The 24,158-nt window shown below is 36.2% G+C and overlaps 1 protein-coding gene across 2 annotated transcripts in view; it reads left to right on the top strand.

The window, feature by feature from the left end:
- The window catches only part of LOC144966393 (Fanconi anemia group I protein-like), a 50,530-nt gene that overhangs the window by 13,661 nt on the left and 12,711 nt on the right, over positions 1–24,158 (top strand). The window contains exons 10-24 of one of the 2 annotated variants that reach the window (XM_078902793.1): positions 1,554–1,646; positions 2,268–2,404; positions 3,848–4,031; positions 4,609–4,696; positions 5,165–5,366; positions 5,917–6,031; positions 9,812–9,934; positions 11,634–11,702; positions 12,393–12,494; positions 12,765–12,953; positions 19,059–19,180; positions 19,582–19,746; positions 20,269–20,445; positions 22,304–22,464; positions 23,223–23,308. In XM_078902793.1, coding sequence (XP_078758919.1) covers positions 1,554–1,646; positions 2,268–2,404; positions 3,848–4,031; positions 4,609–4,696; positions 5,165–5,366; positions 5,917–6,031; positions 9,812–9,934; positions 11,634–11,702; positions 12,393–12,494; positions 12,765–12,953; positions 19,059–19,180; positions 19,582–19,746; positions 20,269–20,445; positions 22,304–22,464; positions 23,223–23,308 — 2,013 coding nt within the window. The remainder of the gene's footprint in view (positions 1–1,553; positions 1,647–2,267; positions 2,405–3,847; positions 4,032–4,608; positions 4,697–5,164; positions 5,367–5,916; positions 6,032–9,811; positions 9,935–11,633; positions 11,703–12,392; positions 12,495–12,764; positions 12,954–19,058; positions 19,181–19,581; positions 19,747–20,268; positions 20,446–22,303; positions 22,465–23,222; positions 23,309–24,158) is intronic. The other variant, XM_078902794.1, reaches the window with a different exon arrangement.

Genomic DNA, 24,158 nt, shown 5'->3' with positions numbered 1-24,158 from the left:
CAGCAGCATGTGAAATACATACTAATGTGGAACCACTTGGACTTCGCAGAGAATCAGCAGTGCTTGAAATGGTTGAAAGATACAAACGAAAAGAGGAAAACCATCCAAACAGAATTCTGGCAGAGAAATGGAAACCAAGAACAAGATTAAAACAAAAATCCCTGCTACACATTGCTAACAACTTGAATGAAAGACACAGACTCCCAGAAAACAGAGAAAAATCTATTTTAATCAGTCAAAAACCTCCATACGCCGAACTAAAACTTCCAAAACTAAAGACTAACCTCATAGAAGAAACAACAAGAAATAAAAACAAATCAGATATACAAACATTAGCAATGAAGACAATACAAGAATACCCAGACAACTGGATACATGTTTACACAGATGGATCTGCCCACAAAGGAACTAAAAATGCTGGGTATGGGTTTGTAGTAGAATACCCAGATAAAACCTGTGATAAAATCCACAATTCTTGCGGAAGCTCCTGCTCAAACTACGAGGCAGAGGCAGTTGCAATAGAAGCCTCACTGCGACACCTCTCTTCTGTTTTCCAGCTAAACCCTTCAAAACTTCAAAACACTGTCATCTTCACAGACTCCAAATCGGTTCTCCAAGCTCTCGATTTAGATAAACTCTCCTCAACGTTCAATAGTTTAAGATCTCAACTAGATGAATTCCTTACAACACACAGAGTAGACTTATCTCTCCAGTGGATACCGGGACATTCAAATATACCAGGAAATGACAATGCAGACAGACTAGCCAGACTCGGATCAACACTTTTACAACCATCATTTCCAGTATCCTTAGACACAGCGAAACAAATAATCAAAACAAATAAGAGAGAAGAATGGATGAACAGTTGGGCAATGAGCACCACGGGTAGATGTATGTTTTCCCATATGACCACTCCTGTAAAGACTGATTGCCTAAATAAGCTCAGAAGACACCAGCAAAGCATCATCTTTCAACTAAGAACACAACACATACCGCTCAACAACCATTTAAGCAAAATTACAAAAGACACATCCCCCTCCTGCCCCCTATGTCAAACCCCAATGAAACAGTAACACACCACTTGCTTGAATGTCAACCTCTTGAAGATCTGAGATGCACATTCCTCCCACCAAATCCAAGCATCAGTAACACACTTTATAGTCACCTGGGACAACTACAAAAGACGTCTAACTTCTACGTCATGGCACAAGACCGAAGGGCTAGAGCTCAGGTGGTCGCTGGTTTGGATAAGTAAGTAAGTAAGAATACTGATGCTGATAGAGAATTAGCCATTTGTAGACATCTAAAAATGCTGATGGTGAATTAGTCTTTTGTAGATATTTGAAAATGAAGTAAATGACATCGATATTTTGAAAAAGTGGTGAATTTGATTAACTAAACATTTTTTGTTATTCTCAACATCTGAATTATTACTGATTGATTTGGTTTGATAATTTGTTCAACATTTTAAATTTATTATTTTCCAAATCTTGTGTTGTAGAAAATTAATTATAAATATTAAAAATTTTCATGTAAATTTTGTATTATTTTAGGTTCTCCAACAGTCTGATGCTCTGAAAACAATTGCTCCGTTCAATCTTCTGCTTCTACTGTCAGTCTCCCAGTTGCATCATTGTGAAGATCAAGTAATGGTTGTATATTACCATTGATAACATTTTCACAATTTTGAAATGCACAATTTACATTTAATTTATATGCTTATTCTTTATGAACACTTATCTGTTGCTTTAGATTATTACTTTAGATTTCATTATGATGTAGAGTTTGGTCACACATTTATATTATATAGCTTATCAAATATGTTAAAATGCTTTAAACCTTTGATGAAAGCCTCTATATAATTTTTTTAAAAATTACACCACCATTGCCTTGGCATTCCATGAAGGAATAAAGATAATTCATCAAACAAATGTCTAATGTCAACAGGAATCAACCATTTGTTCAAAGTTCTATATAAATAATATATCATTGTCTGATTTGTTAAATTGGAGGATAAAGGATTCGTCCTTTTACGAGAAAAGAGGATGTTACTTTGAAATATGAAATGTTGCCATTAGAGAAAACAAATTTATTTGCTTGTTATTTCAGAATTACCTGAATCTTTGAAGAAACTCAAATTGCAAATTATAGTTTACAATTCTTGCAGAGTTAAAAAAAAATAACATCAAATATAGTTTAAGTCATTTTTGAATTAATATTATTATAAATTGTGGCACTTGTCAGGGAAAAATTTATCTAATTGCCAGATATTTGATTTTGTAAAGACTACAGTGTTTAAATGCATTCGTGATGAAATGAGACAGCAGAAATCGCTTTGGATCCAAGAATGCTTTCCAGTAAAGATCAAGACAACAGAGCTGGTTTTAGAGGCTGTTGATCACAGGTATCGCATTTCTTACTCCATTAGTATGATGTGTTATTATATTTTTCTTTTTTAATCATACCCTTTGCTGATGTTGACCTTTTTTATATGAAGCCAAAATAAAAATAAAAGAGCCATCCAAACACTAAAAGTCAATGTCTTTTGGGTAAACGCATTAGACAAAGAATTAAATAATATTGCATCAAATTAACACAGCTTTTATTGTCATTGTTAGGACACCATTTGATGACGATTTGTTGAGATGTGTAGAATATAATATGATTTTATTATCCAATCCATGTGGATTGTCACACACAATATTAATGTTGTGAAAAATACTCATACTTGTTTAATCAACTACAGTTTCATTATTGCAGCAATTATGATTGCTTTAGTATCTCATGGTTTTTTTTTTTAATTCTCTACTTGCTGGTCTCCTAGATCAATTTATTTGGATACATAACATACAAAAATAGAACGGATTACACTTAACATTAGGACAAAACCTGATGCATGTAAGGCGCAATTACATTTGTTTTTTGACAGAGACAATACTATTTCAGGCTAGATACTCATTTTACACCTGAGTGTGGTGAGATAATATGAATACGGAGCCTTTTCCAAGGACTCAACTTTGTGCTGCCACAAGTGGAATTTGAATCAGGAACCTAATGGTCCGAAGGCAAGTGTCATACCACTAGACCTCACATTTACTTTGTGACAGACTAGCATTCTATTCATAAGGTAGCAAGCAATTGTTACTTTAGGTTTACAGTGACAGAAACTGGGATGAAATACAGCTCTATTAGCCTTATGACTCCAAAAGACTTTTTTTACAACATGCTGCTGATTTTAATGGTGTCTTGAAATCGGTTTAAAGTTTATTGACTTTACACACTAAATTAAAATAAATGAAGAATTCCACGACCAGTTCTTTGTACATTTCAATTTCAGAGTTTGGGATTTTGTTTTGAGAAGAAAAAAAAGCAATGCCCAACAACAATAAGCAAAACTTTTTGTTTTGGCCTCATAGAGTATAACCACTCTATTCAAAAGTATCTTTATATGAATGGAAATAAAAATGATTCTCTCATATTTTTTTTTGCAAGTGAAGAAAGTTACAGTAAAAGGAATGCTGAAATGCCTATGAATTTGATTGTGTCAAATTTTATCATTGTTTGAGTTAGCCCATGGCACTACCTCCCAAAATGCAGATATTGAGAATAGAATATGATGACTTGCATAAAATGATTTATGTGGTCATTGCTTTTGCAAAAATTACATATGACATTTATTTTCACTATTTCTCTGATATTTGTTTGAAGTAATAATTCCGATCTAGTTGTTACATTCAAATTCAAGTGGTTCATATTCTTGTGCTCAACACATTTGCAAGTTTTAAACACTGCTTCAGTTCTCAATCAAAACATGCTTTAATCCTAATTCTACCCTTTAAATAATCAGTACGTATGACTGGGATCATGTCATCCAAAGTCTGGTACAATTAGGATTTGACCTGATGGAAAGCTACGGGCCTCGCCTTGTCTTTGGTCAGATCCCAGAGGCTCCCATTCCAGATGAAAACCATATGACAGCTCAACAGTTGGCATGTAAACTTGGCAGAAGGCTTCTGCTCAAGACTTTTAAGGTTTGTTTTTGAGTCATTATTAGCAATTTAATTGGGTTTAATTGTAAAATAAAAAGAAATTAAGTAAAGAAACCGTGTCAGAGCTATGGGGCTCACGCATCAAGACTTAATCCCATTTCTGTTATGAACATTTATAATTGCTTACTTATTGCCCTTTGGATAGAACACTAGTGTTTTGAAAAGTAATTTTCACAAATTAAACAGACCCAGCGATTCAATCACAGCTGGATGGACAGAGGGATGAGGAAAAACAGAATGAGGCCCATCTACAGATCTAAAAGGCCTCTTTACTGGTGTGACGAGTGGTCTACCAAGTGAATTATCAAGACCTCCATAGCTTGGAGCATATATCAGTCAAAAAATTCACACAGTTACGGGTTGGTTTTAGAGGGTTCAAAACGACTGCATTGTCGTAATGCAAAGCGACAAATGCAGCCCGTAAGATAAAAGGACCTGATAGTAAGATGGTTAAAGGCTCACATTAGGCACATGACCAAAGGTTTGTGATAACTCAAATTTGGCAATTTTTCTTTTTTATCAATGAAGATTTTTTTTGTATTTTCACATTTCGATATAGGCACATGAAATGGTCAGACCTGAAATTCTGGATGAAATTTTCAAAAATATCATCACAAGATCAACCCACCCAGTTATGCATTATTTAGGTATTGTTTGCTTGATTAGATATGTCAATGATATTTTTTAATGTCATTCTAGCTTCACATGAATCTAATAAGTCCTTTCTTATGTCCGTTTTGAAAGGTAATACACTATTGAATGAGGATTGAAGGAAAATAAGATTTAAATTGATGATACATTAGATTCAAATTTAAATGAGATGATAGACAATTTTTTTTTACATTGAAAATTCGAATTTTTAAATAGTGTTACCAAGGGTTTTGACACGAAGTTGTGACTATGAATTAAATTGCTTCTTTCTTTTTCTGTAATATTTGTGGTTTTACATAAGTAGTATTGTTATTTCACCAAAACAATATTCTATTGAAAGAAAAATAATCAGTGCTCATCTTGTAGCCTCAATCTCTTAATGATACAAAGATTTTTTACTCGTAATATATTTTTAAATGGCAAGGGATTAATTAGTTTCCCTACATTTTTCCCTCCCAATGAAGATTTGCTGTCTGACACAGTCTATTCGGCACCCCAGCTTTTGTTACAATCCAGTAACAAGATACAGCAAGTGATATTAGAACTTGCCCATCTCCCTCCATCTACGGCACAGAGTCTGTTGTCTGCCATTCAACCACTTCTCAAACTAAGCCCTTTGCTCAAGGATTCCCTGCTTCTTGTATTGAGGAAAGCAATGTTTTCAAGGTAGATTCAATTACTTTAATTATGAAAGCATATTATGGCATATTTTAGAATTGTGTTTTAAGTAGTCTCTTATCAATTGTGATGAATCAGTGGTTGATACCAACTAATGGATTAATAGATTAAAAACTTGTTCTTTTTGCAAGAAAGCTGTGGCATCACATGTATATCTCTTTAAAAATATATAAACATTACATTGTCTTTCTGAGTAGGTTTTTAAAAAATCAATTCAATATTGATCCTGAAAAAGAGGTTTGAGCTTTGACATTCCACTGGGAAAGGTTGATTTGTACTTTATTTATTTATTCATTTGTTTATTTTTTATTTATTTATTTATCTATTTATGTTGATAAGTTAACAAATCATCTCTACTTTACAGATTCTTTATCACAATCATTAGCCTTTCAATTATTAACATAAAAAAAAGATATATTTAAAGTGTATAAAAAACTAAAAATGATAATCTTTACTTCCACATAAAAGAAATAGTGCTCCTACTTGAAATCATTAACAGTCATTGAATTGATTTGTTTATTATGTAATCTTTCAACAGACAATTAGATTCCCGAAAGATAGGAGCAATGGGTTTCTTGACAATCCTTAAGAATTTCCGGGTTGTTGGTGGGCTTCCTTCCAGTCAAGTGAGCCAGCCATTTGCATTGAGTCAGGTTAGTCCCGTATATTTCTTGCTGATACATTTTAAAACTCTGCGTCTGGTGGATGTCATGAGGATTTTCTTAACTGAAGAATAAACAAGCTAAGGCACTTTTATCGAATGTTTGAGAATTCTTGACATAAATATTTTTTTCATTGTAATTAAACCGCTATGTACTTCTGTGGCTTTAACGATTCATTGCCTTTTTTTTTCACCCTGGGTCAGGGTATAGGCCACAGACAAACAGTTTCCATCCTTCTCTATCCTGAGCCAACTTTTTTATCTCATTCCAGGTCTTACCACTTCTCTGTATATCAGCTTCTTTAATTCTTCTCCATGTTCCTCGTGGCCTTCCCCTTGATCTTCTGCCCTGAGGGTTCCAGTCCAATACTTTCTTTGTTATAGTTGAGTCATTCTTTCTAAGCGTGTGTCCAATCCACCTCCATCGTCTTCTTCCTATATCCTCTCCTACTGGTTTCTGCTGTGTTCTTTTCCATACTTCTTCATTTTTTATTCTATCCATCCATTTTATTCTGAGTAGCTTACGCATGCACCTGTTTACAAAAATCTGTACCCTCCTTATACATGCCTGTGATGCGTTCCAAGTTTCACATCCATACAGTAGGACAGACTTCACGTTTGAGTTGAAAAGTCTTAGCTTTAGTTGAAGGGAGATATCTTTAGTTCTCCAAACTCTGTTCAAAGATGTGAATGCAGCCTGTGCCTTTCCTATTCGTGCTTTCACCTCTGCTTCCGTGCCTCCATCCTTGTCAATTATACTTCCGAGATAGCAGAAAGTGTCTATATCTTCGAGTTCCTGATCTTTTACTTTGATCTGCTCCCTTTGACGCGTACCTATCCTCAAGACCTTTGACTTTGCAGGGTGTATTCTTAGACCAATTGATTCCGAGAGGCTGTTTATAATTGTGGTTTTTGTTTGCATCTGGTCCTGGGTGTGGGACAAAAGAGCCAGATCATCTGCAAAATCCAGATCATCCAACTGTGTCCAGGGGGTCCACTGTATCCCATTTCTTCTCCCTTTGGAGGTTTCCTTCATTAGCCAATCAATGGCAAGGATGAACAGGAATGGAGAGAGCAAGCATCCCTGCTTGACACCAGTCTTAATTTCAAAGCTGTCAGTCAGCTGATCTTCATGTACAACCCTGCAACTTGATCCTTCATACATTTCCTTAATGAGGTTTACTATCTTTTCAGGGAGTCCATAATGTGCCAGAATTTTCCACAATGTTGCTCTGTCAATACTGTCGAAAGCCTTCTCGTAATCCAGAAAGTTGACAATAAGAGGAGAGTTCCATTCTATAGACTGTTCCACTATGACTCGCAGAGAGGCAATTTGGTCGGTGGTTGAACGGTTTTTCCGAAAACCTGCCTGTTCGTCCCGCAGTTTAGCATCTGTTGCATTCTTAATTCTCTCTAAAATAATACGGTTGAAAACCTTTCCTGGGATAGAAAGAAGAGTGATGCCTCGATAATTATTACAATTACTGAGGTCCCCTTTCTTTGGAAGCTTGATAAGATGTCCTTCCTTCCAATCCTTTGGGAATATCCCGTCATTCCAGATTCTCTCAAATAGTGGGTGCAGGGCCTCAGCATTTCTTTCCGCATCAACTTTTAGAGCCTCCGGTGGAATCTGGTCTGGTCCAGCAGCTTTCCCCCTTTTCATCTTGTTAATGGCACCCACAATCTCTGCTATCGATGGTGGATCACAGCTAATTGGTAGCTCATTCCTTGCAGGCAAAATTTCTGGCTGGTTGTCTGGTGGTGGTCTGTTCAGAAGGCAGTTGAAATGTTCCCTCCATCGTTCAGATTGAGCCTCTTTTCCAAAAATAGTTTTCCCATCTTTGTCTTTGACTGGTACCTCTGGTTTCCCATATTTTCCAGCAAGTGTCTTGGTAGTTTGATAAAGGATCCTCATGTGTCCTCCAGTCGCTGCTGCTTCTGCTTTCTCTGCAAGTCTGTTCATGAATGCTTCCTTGTCTTTCTTCACAGATCTTTTGACTTCCTTAGCTATGGCTCGATACTGCTCTTGTGCATCCAGTCTTGAAGCCCTTGTTCGGCTTGCATTCACTTGTTCCTTCCTTGTTCTCCTCTTTTCAATAAGGTCCAAGGTGGTTGGACTTATCCATTCTTTATGTTCCGATTTCTTTACCCCCAATACCTCGTGGCAAGTTGTTATGTAAACTTCCTTGATCTTTGCCCAATGTGACTCTACATCTATGTCCTCCTCGAGCTCAGTAAGAGGTTGGAATCTATTACTCAATTGTAGTTTGAATTCCTCATTCTTTTCCCCATCAAGTGCATTCACCTCGAATTTTCTTCTTGTATGTGATCTGGCCCCGTGTTTTCTGAGTCGGAGCTTAAGCTTTGCCAATAGCAGGTGGTGGTCTGATCCAACATCTGCCCCTCTCCGTACTGTCACATCTTCCAATGAACGTCTGAATCTACGAGAGATACAAAAATGATCAATCTGATTCTCTGTCACACCATCTGGTGAGACCCAAGTTGCTTTGTGGATCCTCTTATGGGGGAACACTGATCCTCCAATCACCAAACTGTTGAATGCACAGAAATTTGCAAATCTCTCACCATTATCATTCATTTCTCCCATGCCATGACGTCCCATGATACCTTCATAGCCTACGTTATCCTGTCCCACTTTTGCATTAGCATCTCCCATCAATATGTTGATGTCTTTCCTTGGCAACTTGTCAATGACTTGTTGTAGCAGACCATAAAATGTATCTTTGTCCTCATCTGTTGCATCATTTGTTGGGGCATAGATCTGTACAATGTTCATGCTGATCTTCTTACTCCGTGTTGTAAAGGACGCCATGATGATCCTTTCTCCGCATTGTTCCCATCCTCTCAGTGACTTCTGGGCAAACTTGCTTAGAATTATTCCTACTCCCTGTGTATGAATCCCGTCCCCTCTCCCTGAATATAAAATCTTCTCCCAGACTTGAGGTGTTTCTGTCCGGATTGTATCCAGTGGGTTTCGCTTACTCCAAGTATATGCAGCCTGTATCTTCTCATCTCAGTCACAACTTGAGAGCTTTTTCCTGCTTCATACATGGTGCGAACGTTCCACGACGCAATTCGAAGCTGCTTGTTTGGCGAAGACGTCATCGGGTCAGCAGAGTCCTTTCGGCTTTGTCTGTTGTCCTTCATAAATTCTGTAATTCCAGAAACTCTTCGGTCGCCCAAGCTAAAAAAAGGATTTGGTTTGTCTGTCTGTGTTTCTGTAACGGTTTGAGTTTAACGGAAAGGGGTGTTAACCCTTTGCCAACCCCCAACCTGGAGGACCAGGTGACTCAAAGATGGGGGAATCACACACCATTAGTCGCCTTTTACGACACGCTGGCTTGGCGTTGGGCTATTCTTGACCCTCTCAGTTGAGGGACCCCGGACACCACACGGGGAGGCTTTAACGATTGGACTGTGTAAATTAAAGAAGATGTTACACAAATATGATCACTCTAATTGACAAAGGGAGAATAGAAATGAAAGTAACAAATGAAATGGTTCAAGGTATTCTGCAAATCTATCGACATGAAATCTTATTTTAATACAATAATCTGCTAATGTCTTGGCCATGTCAGAAACTCATTGACAACTGAGTTGTTACTCCTTCTCCATCTTGGGCACAGATGTAGTAATAAGATAGTCATCACACCTAATGCAATGAGTTGATTCATGGTTCTAATTTATTCATGCTGATGCTAACAACATAAAGCTTCATTGGTGAGCAAAACTTTTTGTTTGTACATTTCAGATTCAAGTCGATGTCCATGCCAAGTATAACTCTGCCAGTAATGAAGCATTATGTTTGGAGATTTTAGGCAATTTGCGACGTTGCTTCACCCAGCAAGCAGATGTAAGGCTTAATGTCTACCAGGTGAGTAAAAAGAAGTTAATGGAAAGCTTTTAAAGAAACCACTTTCATATGTCCAATGGTAACAGTGCTAGGTTGTTTATTTTTTTATTTAATTGGGTAAGAGGTGTGACAGAATGCACTTTACTAGTCAAGAAGACTCTAATACCTATTTTGTTAATTTTCGACATCTATCTAATTTCCTTTTATTTATTTTCAAACTGAAAGGGATTTTATTCTCGTCATTACCTTCCCTCTCTCATCCATTTCTACTTCTATAAACTCTTTATACCTCACTGACAAAACAAGACAAAAAGACGAACTCTAGTCTTTATTTTTACTTTTTTTTCCAGTCCAGTGATATAGACGTAGTGTTACAAGAAAGAGGAAAGCAAAACAAAAATATGGATTACAAATTTAAACAAATGGTTATATTTTGAAATTAGATTGCAATTTTTTTTACAGGTGCCAAATTGTTCTCATAATGTGATATTCATTATGTAAAAGTCAAGCTTCCTTTCTTTCTCTCTTTCTTTCTTACCTGGATATTGAATCAAAAAAACAAAACACTTCCAAAAACAAAATATTTTTTTTAAAAGCAACTTTTGGGACTGATTGTTGGTTACTTTAATTTTCAAGTTTTATTAATAGTGATTCAATGTCTCAAAATAGTATTGTGGCGAGACGGTTTAGATGGTGAAAGCTGAATTTATGTAGTCATTAATATGATATTTTGTGCTCAGGTTTGTTTATTTATCGTTTTATTAAGAATAAGGAATATTAGTTCTCAAGGAACTAAAAAGTAAAATGCCATTTTCTGATAGTTTTAACAATAGATACTCTTTTCATCATCTGGTTCACCCTGACATAAAACTGAACTGAGGCAGAAAGTCACAATTATAATCTTTTTTAAATTATGCCCTTCTACCACGACATCATAAGATATTGTTGCCTAGGCATTCCATGAAGGAATATAGATAATTCATCAAACAAGGTGTCTGATGTCAACAGGAATCACCCATGTTGTCCAAGTGAGCAAATTAGGGGTTAATAATATTTCCCAAGAAAAAAAAATGAAAGTGCCTGAAGTAGGGCTCGAACCCGGAACTATCCGAGTCACAGTGCAATGCCTTAACAACTCGGCCGCATCGCCCCCTACAATTATAATATTTATTATCTTTAAATGGTATTATGTTGGGATTCACCAAGTGCCAAATTTTTTTTAAAAATAACACATTTCCGAGTGCTATCGTCTGATGCTGTCACTTAGTCATTCCATGAAGGAATATAGATTACCCACCAAACAAACGTCTGATGTCAACAGGAATCACCCATGTTGTCCAAGATGAGCAAATTGGAGGTTAATAATCTTGCCCAAAGAAAAACCGAAAGTGCTTGAAGCGGGGCTCAAACCTAGGACCTTCTGGGTTATTGTGCAATGTCTTAACCATTCAGCCATTTCATCCCCTACATGCCAAAGAGGGACTTTAGATGTTGATTTTAGTTTTTGTCACTTTTAAAAACTACATCTTTTGTCCAGAAAATAAACATATAAACTTAACTCAGGTCATATATATGAGAAAATTGATTCAACGTTTAGTATCTAAATCACTATGACATAGTACTGTTTTGAGCTGGTGGGTCACTATTTATCTTTTAATTTTTTTTCCTTCACCGGTACACTATTTCATTACCTATGAAGTATTATGTTATGAAATTTCAGGGCTTGTATGAGGTTCTCCATAGAAATTCACAACTGAGAAATCCTGTGTTGGACATGCTTTTATCACAGGTAAGCTTTTTTATGTAGCCTAAATTATGCCATTTTCGAATTTATCCTTCATCCTTAGTCTCATATCTTTTATTAACACAGCAAGGCAACGCAAAAGATGGTAAGCTGAACCAATATTATTCAGCCTTGGTTCAAAGGATCATTTAGGCCATACTTATGAAAACTTTAATATTCTGACAATACCATTATTTATGGCATGGTTTTACTATTGCTTGTGACAGACTTTTTAGAGATCAGAGATGTAATTTTAAAAATAGATTGACAAAGGATAGTATTGCATCTTCACTAATTGCGATGCATATATTGATTTCCATTTTTGATTAATTAAAAATTATAGTTTATGCCATCATTAACTTAATTTCACAAGTAATTCTCCACGAGATTTGTTCAATATCAGGAAAAAAGACACAACCTGTAGTAAGTCGAATCCTATAGAACATAATTATGAGAAAAAAACATTGGTGTTTTTATGATCTAAGGTCTCTAAACAACAACACTTTTCTTGATAAATATTTGAAATACATCTGTGCCACATGAGTTTTAAAAATGAATTTTCCTTTCTATTTATTTATCTCCTTTTTTATCTTCTTTCTTTGAACTTAAATATTACACAAATATCAAATATTTCTATTCAACTTTTACTTTTTGAAAATAGCAGGTTATCTTGATATTTATTATGTTTATCTGTAGTTGAAGAAATATTATGAACAGAACGAGGAAATTAGCCCTCCACTTCGTCTTGAGCCTACCATTCAGATTCAAGCTGAACAGGTGTACCTTGTTGAGCCCCTGGTAAGATGATAATTAATCTTGTTTTTTGGGTTTGTTTTTTTTTTTAATCTGGTAATTTTATAATAGATGTCACCTCAATGGAAATTTATAAGATTTTTTTTTAATGGACCTACAGCTTTAGTGGAGGTTTATATGTCATTGAATTGTTGAATTCTGTCAGGTTGAAATCAATGACTCCATTATTCATAGATAGTAATGGTCACACGATTCTTTTAATATATCAACTCTTCGTCTCATTTTGTCTGTCTTTGTTTATATTTTAACTGCTAGTCTCATTTGCTGAGATGTGCCCAACAATGTGTGAGGAAAAGCATTGACATAGCAAGTCAAATGACAGGTATGGAGGATGAAGATGACGACGATGAAGAAAATAGAGAATTGTCTTTTGTTCAGCTTAAGTCCATTCTTGCCAGTTTGGTGAAGAGAATGATTGATGTTAGCTTGGAGGATTTTGAATTGGTCAGTAGTTGTTTACTTGTTTTTTCTTTTTTCAAATTTTGTTTCTTTTGTATTTTGTTCTTTCTACTTTGTTTTATCCCTTTTATCATGATTTCCTACATTTTTGATTGATATTTCTTCAAAATGTTTGTGCCCCCTTTTGTTATCCCTTTTTTTTTTATTCACATGTTTGTCATTTTCTCTCCCTCATTGTTTAATTAGTTATCATGATAAAAAATAATTTATCTATAATTTTTGTAAACAGTCTTGCCTTAAATTAAACTGCAGTTCTTCTTCTTCTTCTTCGTTCCTCTGATGGACATCTATGGCTGCAGTCCGATATCTGCTATGAAGTCTGTGGTCCGCTTTAGGTCCTCAGCCTTGCCATAGAGCTTTGTGTTGAGTGTTGTAGGGGTGACCCAGTGGTTCGAACGTTGCACGTTGTATAATGGGCAATCCATAAGCACATGTAAAGTGGTTTCATGGTCGGTTCCACATGGGCAATAAGGGGTTGTTCCAATACCTAGCTTTGTAAACATATGTCCTCTTAGTCTATTGTGTCCTGTTCGGAGGCGGAATAGAGTGACTTGGCTACTTCGCTGAATGGCATGGATTGGATCCTGCTTGTTGTGTTCCAGGTGTGTGTCATTCCTTTCTTTGTCTATTTTTAACTTTATTATTTTCTTTTGCTGATGGTAAGTGATTGACGACTTCGGTTGTTCCTTTTGGGCTCCTTCTTTGGCCAGTTGATCGGCAATTTCATTTCCATATATACCTACATGACTTGGAATCCACTGCAGCACAATTTTTCCTGTTTTATCAGATAAGCCCTCAAGGGCCTCCACAGTGTGTGCGGCTTCAGAGTCCTGGTAATTTTCAATAGACCGGAGAGCATCATCAGAGTCTGTCAAGTAAACCACATTTTTCCCGTATAGTCTGTGATCTCTGGATAGTTCTTTTGTTGCATTGAGGATGGCTTTTTCTTCAGTTTTAGTACTTGTGCACATTGAACCCACTGATACAGATATTTTTGTTTCTGTTTTATCTGTCTAGTGTATGAGTGCACCAGCACCTCCATTCATGAGGGGGCCGGAAACTGAGCCATCTGTATAAACTCTTATCCAGTTGGTCATTGGGTACTTTTTATCGATCATCTTTAGGGTTTGAGCATTGTCATTATTGCTTCGAATGTTTTTCTTGTTGATGGTTATGGATTTTTGTTTCTTTTTCCACGGTGGTGGTTTGAGATTTGGGACATTGATTTGGGCAATATCTTCCTTTGGTGTCACTTTATATTTGCTCTCTAGTTTTTGTCCCAAGGCGATGAAGTTTTCCCTTTTGAGTCGATTCTCTTTCTTTTCCATTGTACTTGGATGCAGTGGTTGGGATTCCATGAATTTTATCTTTGAGAATTGTGTCATTATTTTTAAATTTCGTTGTTCTTTGAGAGGTTTTATTCCTGTGTGGGTTTCCATCTTGTGAATTGGTGTTGTTTTCATTGCTCCAGTGATCACGCGTAGGCATTGGTTTTGGACTTTTTCAACCTTTTGAAATTGAGCCTGTGAGCACGTTCCCCATGCCGATATGGCATAGTCTATTGCAGGTCTTACATATCCAAGATATGTCTTCTTCAGGACTTTTGAGTTTGCTCCCCATTGCGTTCCAGCAAGTTTTCGGAGAAGCTGCATTCTCTTGTACCCTTTCTGTTGACTTTCATCTATTTGATGTTTCCAAGTGAGTCGAGGGTCAAATTTCACTCCTAAATACTTAGGCATAAGGTCTTCTCTCAGAATCTTTCCATCCAAAGTTAATCGCATAGATTGCTTTTTGGTTGATAAGCTGAATGTTGTGTATGTGGTTTTATCAGCATTTACTCTCATACCCCAGTCTTTTGTCCATTTGCTCAAAGCATCAAGAGTCATCTGTATCCTGGCCTTTGCGGTACCAATATTTCTTTCAGTGCATATCAGTGCAAGGTCATCTGCATACATGGCTGCTTTTACTCCTCTGCATTTGGTTTCGCAGATGTCATTGATAAAAACGACAAAGAGGGTTGGTGAGAGAACCCCGCCTTGTGGTACTCCATTTGTCATGTTCGTTAGCTTGCTTTTAGAGTTTTGAGATTGGACTCTTGCTTTTCGATTTGTGAGGTAATCTTTAATCCATGCAAACATGTTGTGTGAAACGTTGGCTTTCTTAAGTTTGAGAAGTAGTCCTTTTGTCCAGACTTTGTCAAATGCCTTTTCCATATCCACCCAAACTGTGACTGTGTGTTTTTTTTCTTGGTAACCATTTTCGATCAGCTGCGAGATGTATGTTATCTGGTCCTCTGTGCAGCGAAATTGTCTGAAACCAGCCTGTTCATCTGATATCAACTTATTGCTTTCTAAATACCATTGGAGACGGCGATTAACAATTCTCTCCATCAGTTTACCCAAGCAGCTTGTCAAACTTATTGGTCGGTAACTTTCGGGTTTATTTTTTGGCTTGCCATCCTTCTTTATTGGTATCATGGTTGCCTGTTTCCATTTGAGCGGAAGTTTACCCTGTTTCCAACTTGCATTGAACAGTTGTTTCATTTTCCTCTTTGTGAGGGTTCCTAGGTGTTTCAACATGTCATTACTAACATCATCTGGACCTGGTGATTTGTTCGTTTTTAGAGATTTCAAGGCAATTTCTACTTCTTCTTTTTTAATCGAACTGAACATGACATCATCTGTGGATTCTTTGGGTGTATCCTTGTGTTTTCTCAATTCTTTGTGGACTTCTCGTTTTCGTTCTTTTCTAATCTGTATACTCCCAACACTTGAGTACTGCTTCATAAAACAGTTTGCTGCTTGTTTTTTGTTGAGAATCCCCCCCTGATCATCTTCTACTGATGGTGCAGCATATCTGTTTTCTTGTCCACTTAGAGCTTTGGTTAGGTTCCATAACTTTCTTCCGTCTCTGTCGTAGTCAAGTTGTCTGGTTTTTTCATGCCATGCTTCCTGTTTTGCTTTTATTATTTCTTTCCTGAGAGTTTTTTCAGCCTCTTTGTAAATTTCCATATTCTCATCATTTGGCTCTCTCTCTGCTTTTTTTCTGTGTTCAGTGACTTGGCTGTTGAGACTTCCTAATTTTTCAGTCCATCCTGGACAGTAGTCCTTTCTTGATCCTCTGGGGATTGATTCTTTTGCAGCTTTCATGATTGATTTTGTGAAAGCTTTGGCTGATTTTTCTACATTCCTTGTTTTACAGTTTATCTCTTTTGTATAACTATCAGTCAACTTTGAAAACAGAGTCCAGTCTGCTTTTTTATAATTCCATCTTGGAGGTGGTGCCTTTCTGTCTTTTGCATATTCTTCAGTTATTTCAACCAGAATGGGACGATGATCACTTCCTGCCAGTTGTTCCTTTATCTGTTTACTGACTTTTACGGTGAGATCTTCAGATATGAGAGTTAGGTCTGGAGTTGATGTTGTCTTCCATGCTCTTGAGAAGTATGTATCTGGGTCATCTTCATTTCTGACAATTTGAAGCTTACTGTCTGTAAGCCAATTTTCAAGGGTTTCACCTTTTCTGTCTAAGTCATTGTATCCCCAGCTTGGGGAGTGGCTATTGAAGTCTCCCACAACAATGAACTGTTCTTCTTCACTTCTTATGTTTTCAATTGGCAGATTCTCAGATGGTGGGCTGTAACAGTTATATATTGTGTATTGCAATTTGTTTTTGGTAATTTTTACAGCCAATATTTCAACAGATTCATCTGTCGTTATTTCATTTGTCGCTATGTCATTTCTGACGAAGATGATTACTCCACCTTTGTTCCGTTCTTTTCTGTCTTTCCTAAAATGTTGATATCCCCTTATTGAACACCTAATGTTTTCTGTGAGGTGTATCTCCTGTATGCAGGCAATATCTATCTTCTCATCCTGAAGAAACTTGGAGAGGGCAGTCTTTTTATGTTGTATCCCTTCTGCATTCCATTGTAGCAATTTGATAGTTCCAGTAGTCCGTAACCTTGCATCTCCTACCCTGGTTCCACAGTAGGAGGGCAAGGTACCACCAGATCGCTTGGGTGAACCCTGTTTATCAGGGCTCGACGCTAGGTCCGTCCGGCGGGAATCCCCAGACTTCGCGCCATATCGTCCGGCAGTTTTGTTGTCCTTCATTGTGAGGAGGATGCGTGTCACATTAATTTTTGGGTTGGTTTCCCTCTCCAGACTATTTGCGCCTTTCGGCTCTGCGACTCCGACTTCAACGGTTCTTTATTCTCTGGATGTGATTCCATAGCCTTTCATCTTCCCAGATCCACAAGGCAGTGGTGGTTTGAAGTTGGAGTTTTCCTTCTCCTAGACAGACTGCTTTCCAAGGCTATGAGCTCTGTCCACCCATTAATGGTGTCTAGGCTGGGAGTCCAGGAGGGTATCTTTGTAGAGTGACAGTTTCCCTTCACCCCACCAGCGTCATGGGGCTAGCACAGCTTATTGCGTGAACTAGGGCAATCTGGCCACGGCGGTTGATTCCTCCCTTCATCCGTCACCTCAGACACATAGAAACTCGTGTCATCAGCCGGTTAGAAAGTTCCTTTCGGAATACTCCAACCGTTGCCCAGGAGGCGGGCGGGGAAGAATGCCCCTACGTGGACCCTGGCACGAGCTGGAATGGGTTGCGGATCAGTACTGATCAAAATAATCCAATCCTGCCTCCCTAAACTGCAGTAAAAAATGCAGTATGTTTGATAAAAAAGTATTTAGCAGCATATTATCACAGAATCATGTAACACATATCAAAGGATCCGCCATCTTCTAAAGATTTGTTTGGTGATAATTTTATATTGCTTTTTTTATTTCAATAATACTCAACAGTCCAGTAAGTAAATACTGCTTTTTTCTGAAAACACCATTTTGAACACAAATTTGAAAAGTTTTGAGCACAATGGTTGAAATGATTTTCAAAGTCACAGAGTAAACAATGACCCAAAGAAAAGCAGAAAATATACCTTTAATAATGTGGGCTGTTAAGTTGATTTTTGTTTCTGTTTAATTTTACTTTAGCCGATGTTCAAATTGGTCCCATTTCGATTCAAATAAAAAAATGTCCACGCATTTCACAAAATTGTCCAACGTTCGCTGGCACACATCAGTAGAAATTTTCTGAATGACACGTCTGATTTCATTATTTAGTTCCATAATGATTTTAGGTGAGTTTTCATACACTTTATTTTTCAAATATCCCCACAAAAAGAAGTCTATGGGATTTAAGTTTGGAGAATGATGAGACCAGATGTTTTCAATGTGTCTTGAAATTACACGATTACCAAAGTAATCCTGTATAGAATTGATGGTTACAATAGCTGTATAAAGGCGTGGCCCCATCTTGTTGGAACCATTCTTTATCCTTGTTAACTTTTTTTCTTTTTCTAACATTGAATAAATTTTTCGACAGTTCCTCTATAGTTCAATTGAGTTATGCTAACTATGTGTCCATTGTCGTCCTGAAAAAAGAATGGCCCAATGATGGAAGTGCTGTTCATGGCACACCACACAGTGACTTTTGAACTGTGCAATGGTCTCTGGCTCACTGAATCTGGTCTACTCGTATCCCAATAGATGTTTGAACGTTGGTTGATGCTGCTATTCAGATAAAAATCAGCTTCAGCAGAGAGCCAGATGTGGTGTATCCAGTAATGCAAAATCTTTGCTTTGAGCTGATTTGACAAGGCCATTTCCTCAAGCATAGCATTTTCCTTCAAAAGAAGTTACTTTCATTTCATCCTTGTTTTTATATGCGTACAATGATGATGCAGAATCATACTCTAAATTTCTTAAATAATTCTTTCAATACAAAACTTCGATTGCAAGACAATTATTTGGACAATTTTCAACAGTATTTTGAAACAATGTAATGCGATCACAGTGAAAAAATGTGACCTTCACTGTTTAGGTCGTTTCATGAAAACAGTAACTGAAATAGACTGGAATGTTTAACTGAACAAAACTTTAAATAATCATTGACAAGATATCTCAATTTATAATCCTAACCTTTTTTTTTTTGTCTGGAATTAAAGATTTATTGGAATCCTGTATTTTTTAATTCTTGTCTTTGAAATTTGGTAAGAATTTTATCTTTTTTTTTTCTCATCAGGATAAAAGTTCCGATTTCAGTCTCACAAATAGTGTTGGGATGAAGAATAACATTTTTGCCATTCATCTGCTTGGGATCTATGAAATTCTCATAGAGTATGTCGCAGAAACTGGAAATTTCAGGTAAAGTGTGAGAGACTACATGATATTGACTTATTGCTATCTTATTATTAATATGAAAGAGGATTTGAGATATTGACTTATTGATCATATAAGATATTGACTTATTGCTTTTTTTTTTTATTAAAATGGAAGAGGATTTGAGTTATTGACTTATTGATCTCATAAGATATTGACTTATTGCTATTTTTTTTTTTATTAATATGGAAGAGGATTTGAGATATTGACTTATTGATCTCATAAGATATTGACTTATTGCTATTTTAAAAATTAATATGGAAGAGGATATGGGATATTGACTTATTGCTATTTTTTTTATTAATGTGGAAGAGAATATGGGATACTGAGTTTTTGCTATTTTAAACATATTAATATGGAAGATGATACAATCTTTACTTTTTCAGCTCAGAGAGTTGTACCCAAATCAATCAGCTCTTTTCTGGCTACTCCAAACTAGCCTCCATGATCAAAGACAAGCTGGGTGGAAAGAAAGGCAGACCTTCCTCGAAGACAGCGATGAGCCTTATGTCTATCCAGTGTGTCATTAACTTACTAAAGGCTTTCATCGAGTAAGAAAAATAGTATATATAAAAGTCAACAACAGACATTAATATGGACATTTATATGAATATCAGCTGGAAAAAAAATCCATTAAAATGGAGAAAAATACAACCCACCAAACCAATGTTTATGCTCATTGATTGTCAGACTTAAGTCAAAATATATTAGAAAGAGGATCAACAGAAGTGGAATTTTTACATTTGAATGACAAAATAGAATACAGGCATACAGTTAAGATCGCAGAATGTTATCTACCATGTTTGAGAATTGAATGGTCTTGAATATTTGATATTTATATGAGAAAAACTTGGGTGGAGTTTGTCGAAAAATAAAAAGTTTATCTAGTTAAAGTAAGCAGTGTTATATGTTTTTGGCATTTTTGCAAAGAGTGATCTATACAGTTGTTTTCTCCTGTACCTAAGTTATATTTTTGTACGATTATTACTTTTATAAATGATATTTTATTTTTCTTACAAAGAAAATCTGATTATTTAAAAAATTGATTACTTAAATTTTTTTTCTTTTTATAGCAATCATAATACTGCACATGAAGAGGGTATTGACATTCTGAGGCAAAGTAAAGACCTTTTTCCTCACCTTGTCTCAATCGCTCTTCAAAAATTAGAACAAGTGGCTAGCAAAGGATATCCGGAAGGGGAACTTAGACGAGATGAAAAAGTGTTAAAAAACTGCTGCACTTTGGGCCGGTGAGGATAATAAGACAAATGCTATGAATTAAGTTCATATGAAAAACTACCATACGTAGGGTCTTTCAAAAGATAAAAAGAACCACAATTTTGAGTGTTTTTTTGTTTTTTTAATGAGCTCACTAATAAATGATAATAACAATAAATAAATAAATGATAATAAATAAATTCCCTTTATTCATCCCGTGGGGAAATTTGTATTTATGGCCTATTCCAAGGGAAGACTTGAATAACCCAGGTGTCAGCCACAGTTCAGCGCTGCAAACTGAACTAGGGCAAGGTGATTAGCTCAAGGCCACACAGCGCAGCAGCTATTCAAACTCTTACCTTTCGGGTATGAAGCAATGACTGCTCAGCCAGGCTGCCCCTCAATCGAAAAACTAATTTTATATACAATAAAAAACAGTCAGTGAAAATTATGTTTTGAAAATGTTTATTTCCATCTAATCTAAGGGGTAAAGCTTATAGCAATTTTATCAAACCCTTTTCCCAAGAAAATTATTGAAGACCAATGATTTCTGTGCCATTTTTAGTAATGCATGCAATTGTCCGTTAGTGATTAACACAGCTTACAAACATTTGCAGTCTTTGTTTCAATGTTGTGATTGATTTCATTATTTCTTGCTAGTTATTTTATTCTGCAAATTGTTTATTTTTTCTTTAAGCTTTCCTTGTAATAATGGAAACAGTGCGATGAAAGTAGGCTCTCTCGCTTACATGTTTTTGGTAAAAAACGTTTGGAAGTCAGTGCATGGTGATTGGGAATTAAGGTTACTATGACAAAGAACAGTTTATTTTAATTGGACCAAGACAGATTTGTGTTCATTTAACCAGACTGATTACCTGGCTCATATAAGGAAAAATATGGGACTAGATTCCACTGTAATTATAATTATAATGATGATGACAACGACGATGTCGACGATGATGATGATGATGATGATGATGATAATGTTAAGATTATTTCTAAAACTCTCTCTCCCATTTAGATTAAAGCTATGCGCATTCTTTACAATTGATGGACCAAGTAGTATAATCCTAGAAGTACAACCACTTTCACCTCTCTCTCTCTCTCTCTCTCTGTCTCTCTCTCTCTCTCTCTCTCTCTGTCTACCTATCTTTCTATTTCTCTGACTATCTGTCTGTCTCCCTCTCTCTCTCCCTCTCTCCCTCCCCCCTCTCTCTCTCTCTCTCTCTCTCTCTCTCTCTATCTCTCTCTCTCTCTCCCTCTCACACACATATACACATACACACACATTCTTCTAACAACAAGAATGTAATACACACAGACACACACACGCTTAAAGAGCCAAAAACCTATCTGCCGTCTTTCTATTTCTCTGACGGTCTGTCTGTCTGTCTCCCTCCCTCTCTCTCTCTCTCTCTCTCTCTCTCTCTCTCTCTCTCTCTCTCTCTCTCTCTCTCTCTCTCTCTCACATGCACACACACACACACACACACACACACACACACACATTCTTCTAACAACAGGAATGTAATACACAGACACACACACACTTAAAGAGACAAAAACAATATGAAATTTTAAGTTAAATAGTTAAGTATTTTGACGATTTAAAATCAACCATAAAATATGGGGCATAAGATATTGAAGTAAAATTTGTGCTTTACTTTTAATGCAATAAAAAAAATTATCTTCACAAATCAAGGTTAAACGAAATCAAATATGCAATTTGCACCCAACACTTTTTTTTTGTTCCCATCAATAATGTAAAAGGATGTATGAAACAATACTAGTCATTTGAGATCAGCTCATTTGTTGTCAGTGCTTTTTTTACTGGCATCTCATGAAACTTACAAATTTTGATTAAGTTACTATTATATGATCTTTTTGTAGACTTTTCTATCTTCACTATGTGGAGAATCAAATTGCAAATGATGCTGCAAGTGACCGTGAGAAGAATGCTACATCCCAATGTCTGGAAGCCCTTAGTCAGGTTATAACAGCTGCATCGTCCAGAGGAGATCAAGCCATCTTCCACTGCTTGTCACATTTAGGTGAGGATGACATGTACATAACCCAAAATTGTTATGAGCTCATTGTTGTAATGGAAATACTCTCAAACCAACGCATTACAGCTATGTTAAATCAAGCTCATAATAATAATTGTAATCACACTAATAATGATAATAATAACGATAATAATAATAATAATAATAATAATAATAATAATAATAATAATAATAATAATAATAATGATGATGATGATAAAAAAGTTAATTTATATAGCCCCCAATCTTGTTGACAAAACAGCTCAAGACACACAAATTTCACTGATGTAAAACATCATTCTAAAAATTGGTGGACACGAGGACACACACATATGTATACAAATGCGTGCACACATGCGCGCACAACGACACACACGTGTATGCAATTATACATAGAGTGGGATGAAAAATATCTGGTAAATATGACTTAATTATTAATAATCCTATCCAATCATTTAAATTTAAGCAATACGTGCACATTGGATGATGGTGATGAATCTTTTCTGTCATGTGATTTTGCACCATAATTTTTTACTTGAAAGAAACTCAAAAGTTTGTCAAAGTAAGAATGCACCATTTAATTGTATTTAAAAATAATTTTTTATAAATTCTTTTTTTTATTGACGAGTCAGGAGAGTAATGCAAAAGCACACTGTGTCTAAAAAAGTAAATACTGGAATTGATTTCTTTTGTATGAACATCGTATTTATTTCCTTAAAGTTTTAGTTTTAGCTCATACCACTTTTTTCACTTGGATTTGGCAGAAAAGGATATGGAAGAGGATGAAAAAGAATATGTAAGGTCAGAGCAAATCATTGAGAAAGTGCACTCACATATAAAAAAAGTACAGGTAAGTTATGGTAGCTGTCCTTTTTTGTATGTAAGTCTTTTTCTTGTTAAGAACAGATGTTAATATAAAATCAGATGCTGGTGACAGTAAGAGACAATTATCGTGCCTTAGTCCGAACTATGCTTTATGACGGCGTCTTAAAGACGGCATGGTCCGTATTTTATTCAAGAGGAATCATAGTTAACCCATGAGGTCACAAGAAAAAAGAAAACCAAACATGAGCATTTATGTCGTGCACAGCGCTTTACAAAGGATCCTTAACCAACACCAACACTTAATATGTAGGACGAGACATGATGCCTGTTAGGTGGTATTTGTCCAACAGAAACAACGGTGTTAAAGCCAGGTATTCATTTTACACCCAAGTACAGTGAGAGAATCTGAGTAAAGAGCCTTTTCCAAGGACTCAACTATGCTCAAACCTTGGACCTTCAGGTCTGAAGGCGAGTGTCACACCACAAGTCTAAACGGATAGTTATTTTTAATGTAAAATTTTGCTTACTTTGATTCAGTTCTAATTCAATGTCGAAATATGCAAAAGGCATTTTACAGATCATTGCAGACCTTTATACACATTGTAATTCCTCCTGTTACGGTACTGTGATTTCTGGATAAATTTGCCATGTTCTGCTGACATTGTCACTTTGGTTGATGTCTAAAATATTTGATGGTCTGAGGGTAAAACCCACCTTGTAATAATTTCTTGCCTACATGCAGTGTTGTTTAATTTTTTAAAATTGTGGTACTCTTTATGCTGTTTTTTGGGGGTCCGGATAGCTCAGTTGGTAGAGCACTCGCTTCACACACAAAGGGACTGAGATCGATCCCGGGTGGAGTCGAGATTTTTCTA

Source organism: Berghia stephanieae, chromosome 2, assembly GCF_034508935.2.
Source record: "Berghia stephanieae isolate SIO BIC M18660-M18661 chromosome 2, UCSD_Bste_1.3, whole genome shotgun sequence".
Lineage (NCBI taxonomy): Eukaryota > Metazoa > Mollusca > Gastropoda > Nudibranchia > Aeolidiidae > Berghia > Berghia stephanieae.
Note: the sequence above shows the minus strand (reverse complement) of the source record. Positions and strands in the feature narration are given on the sequence as shown.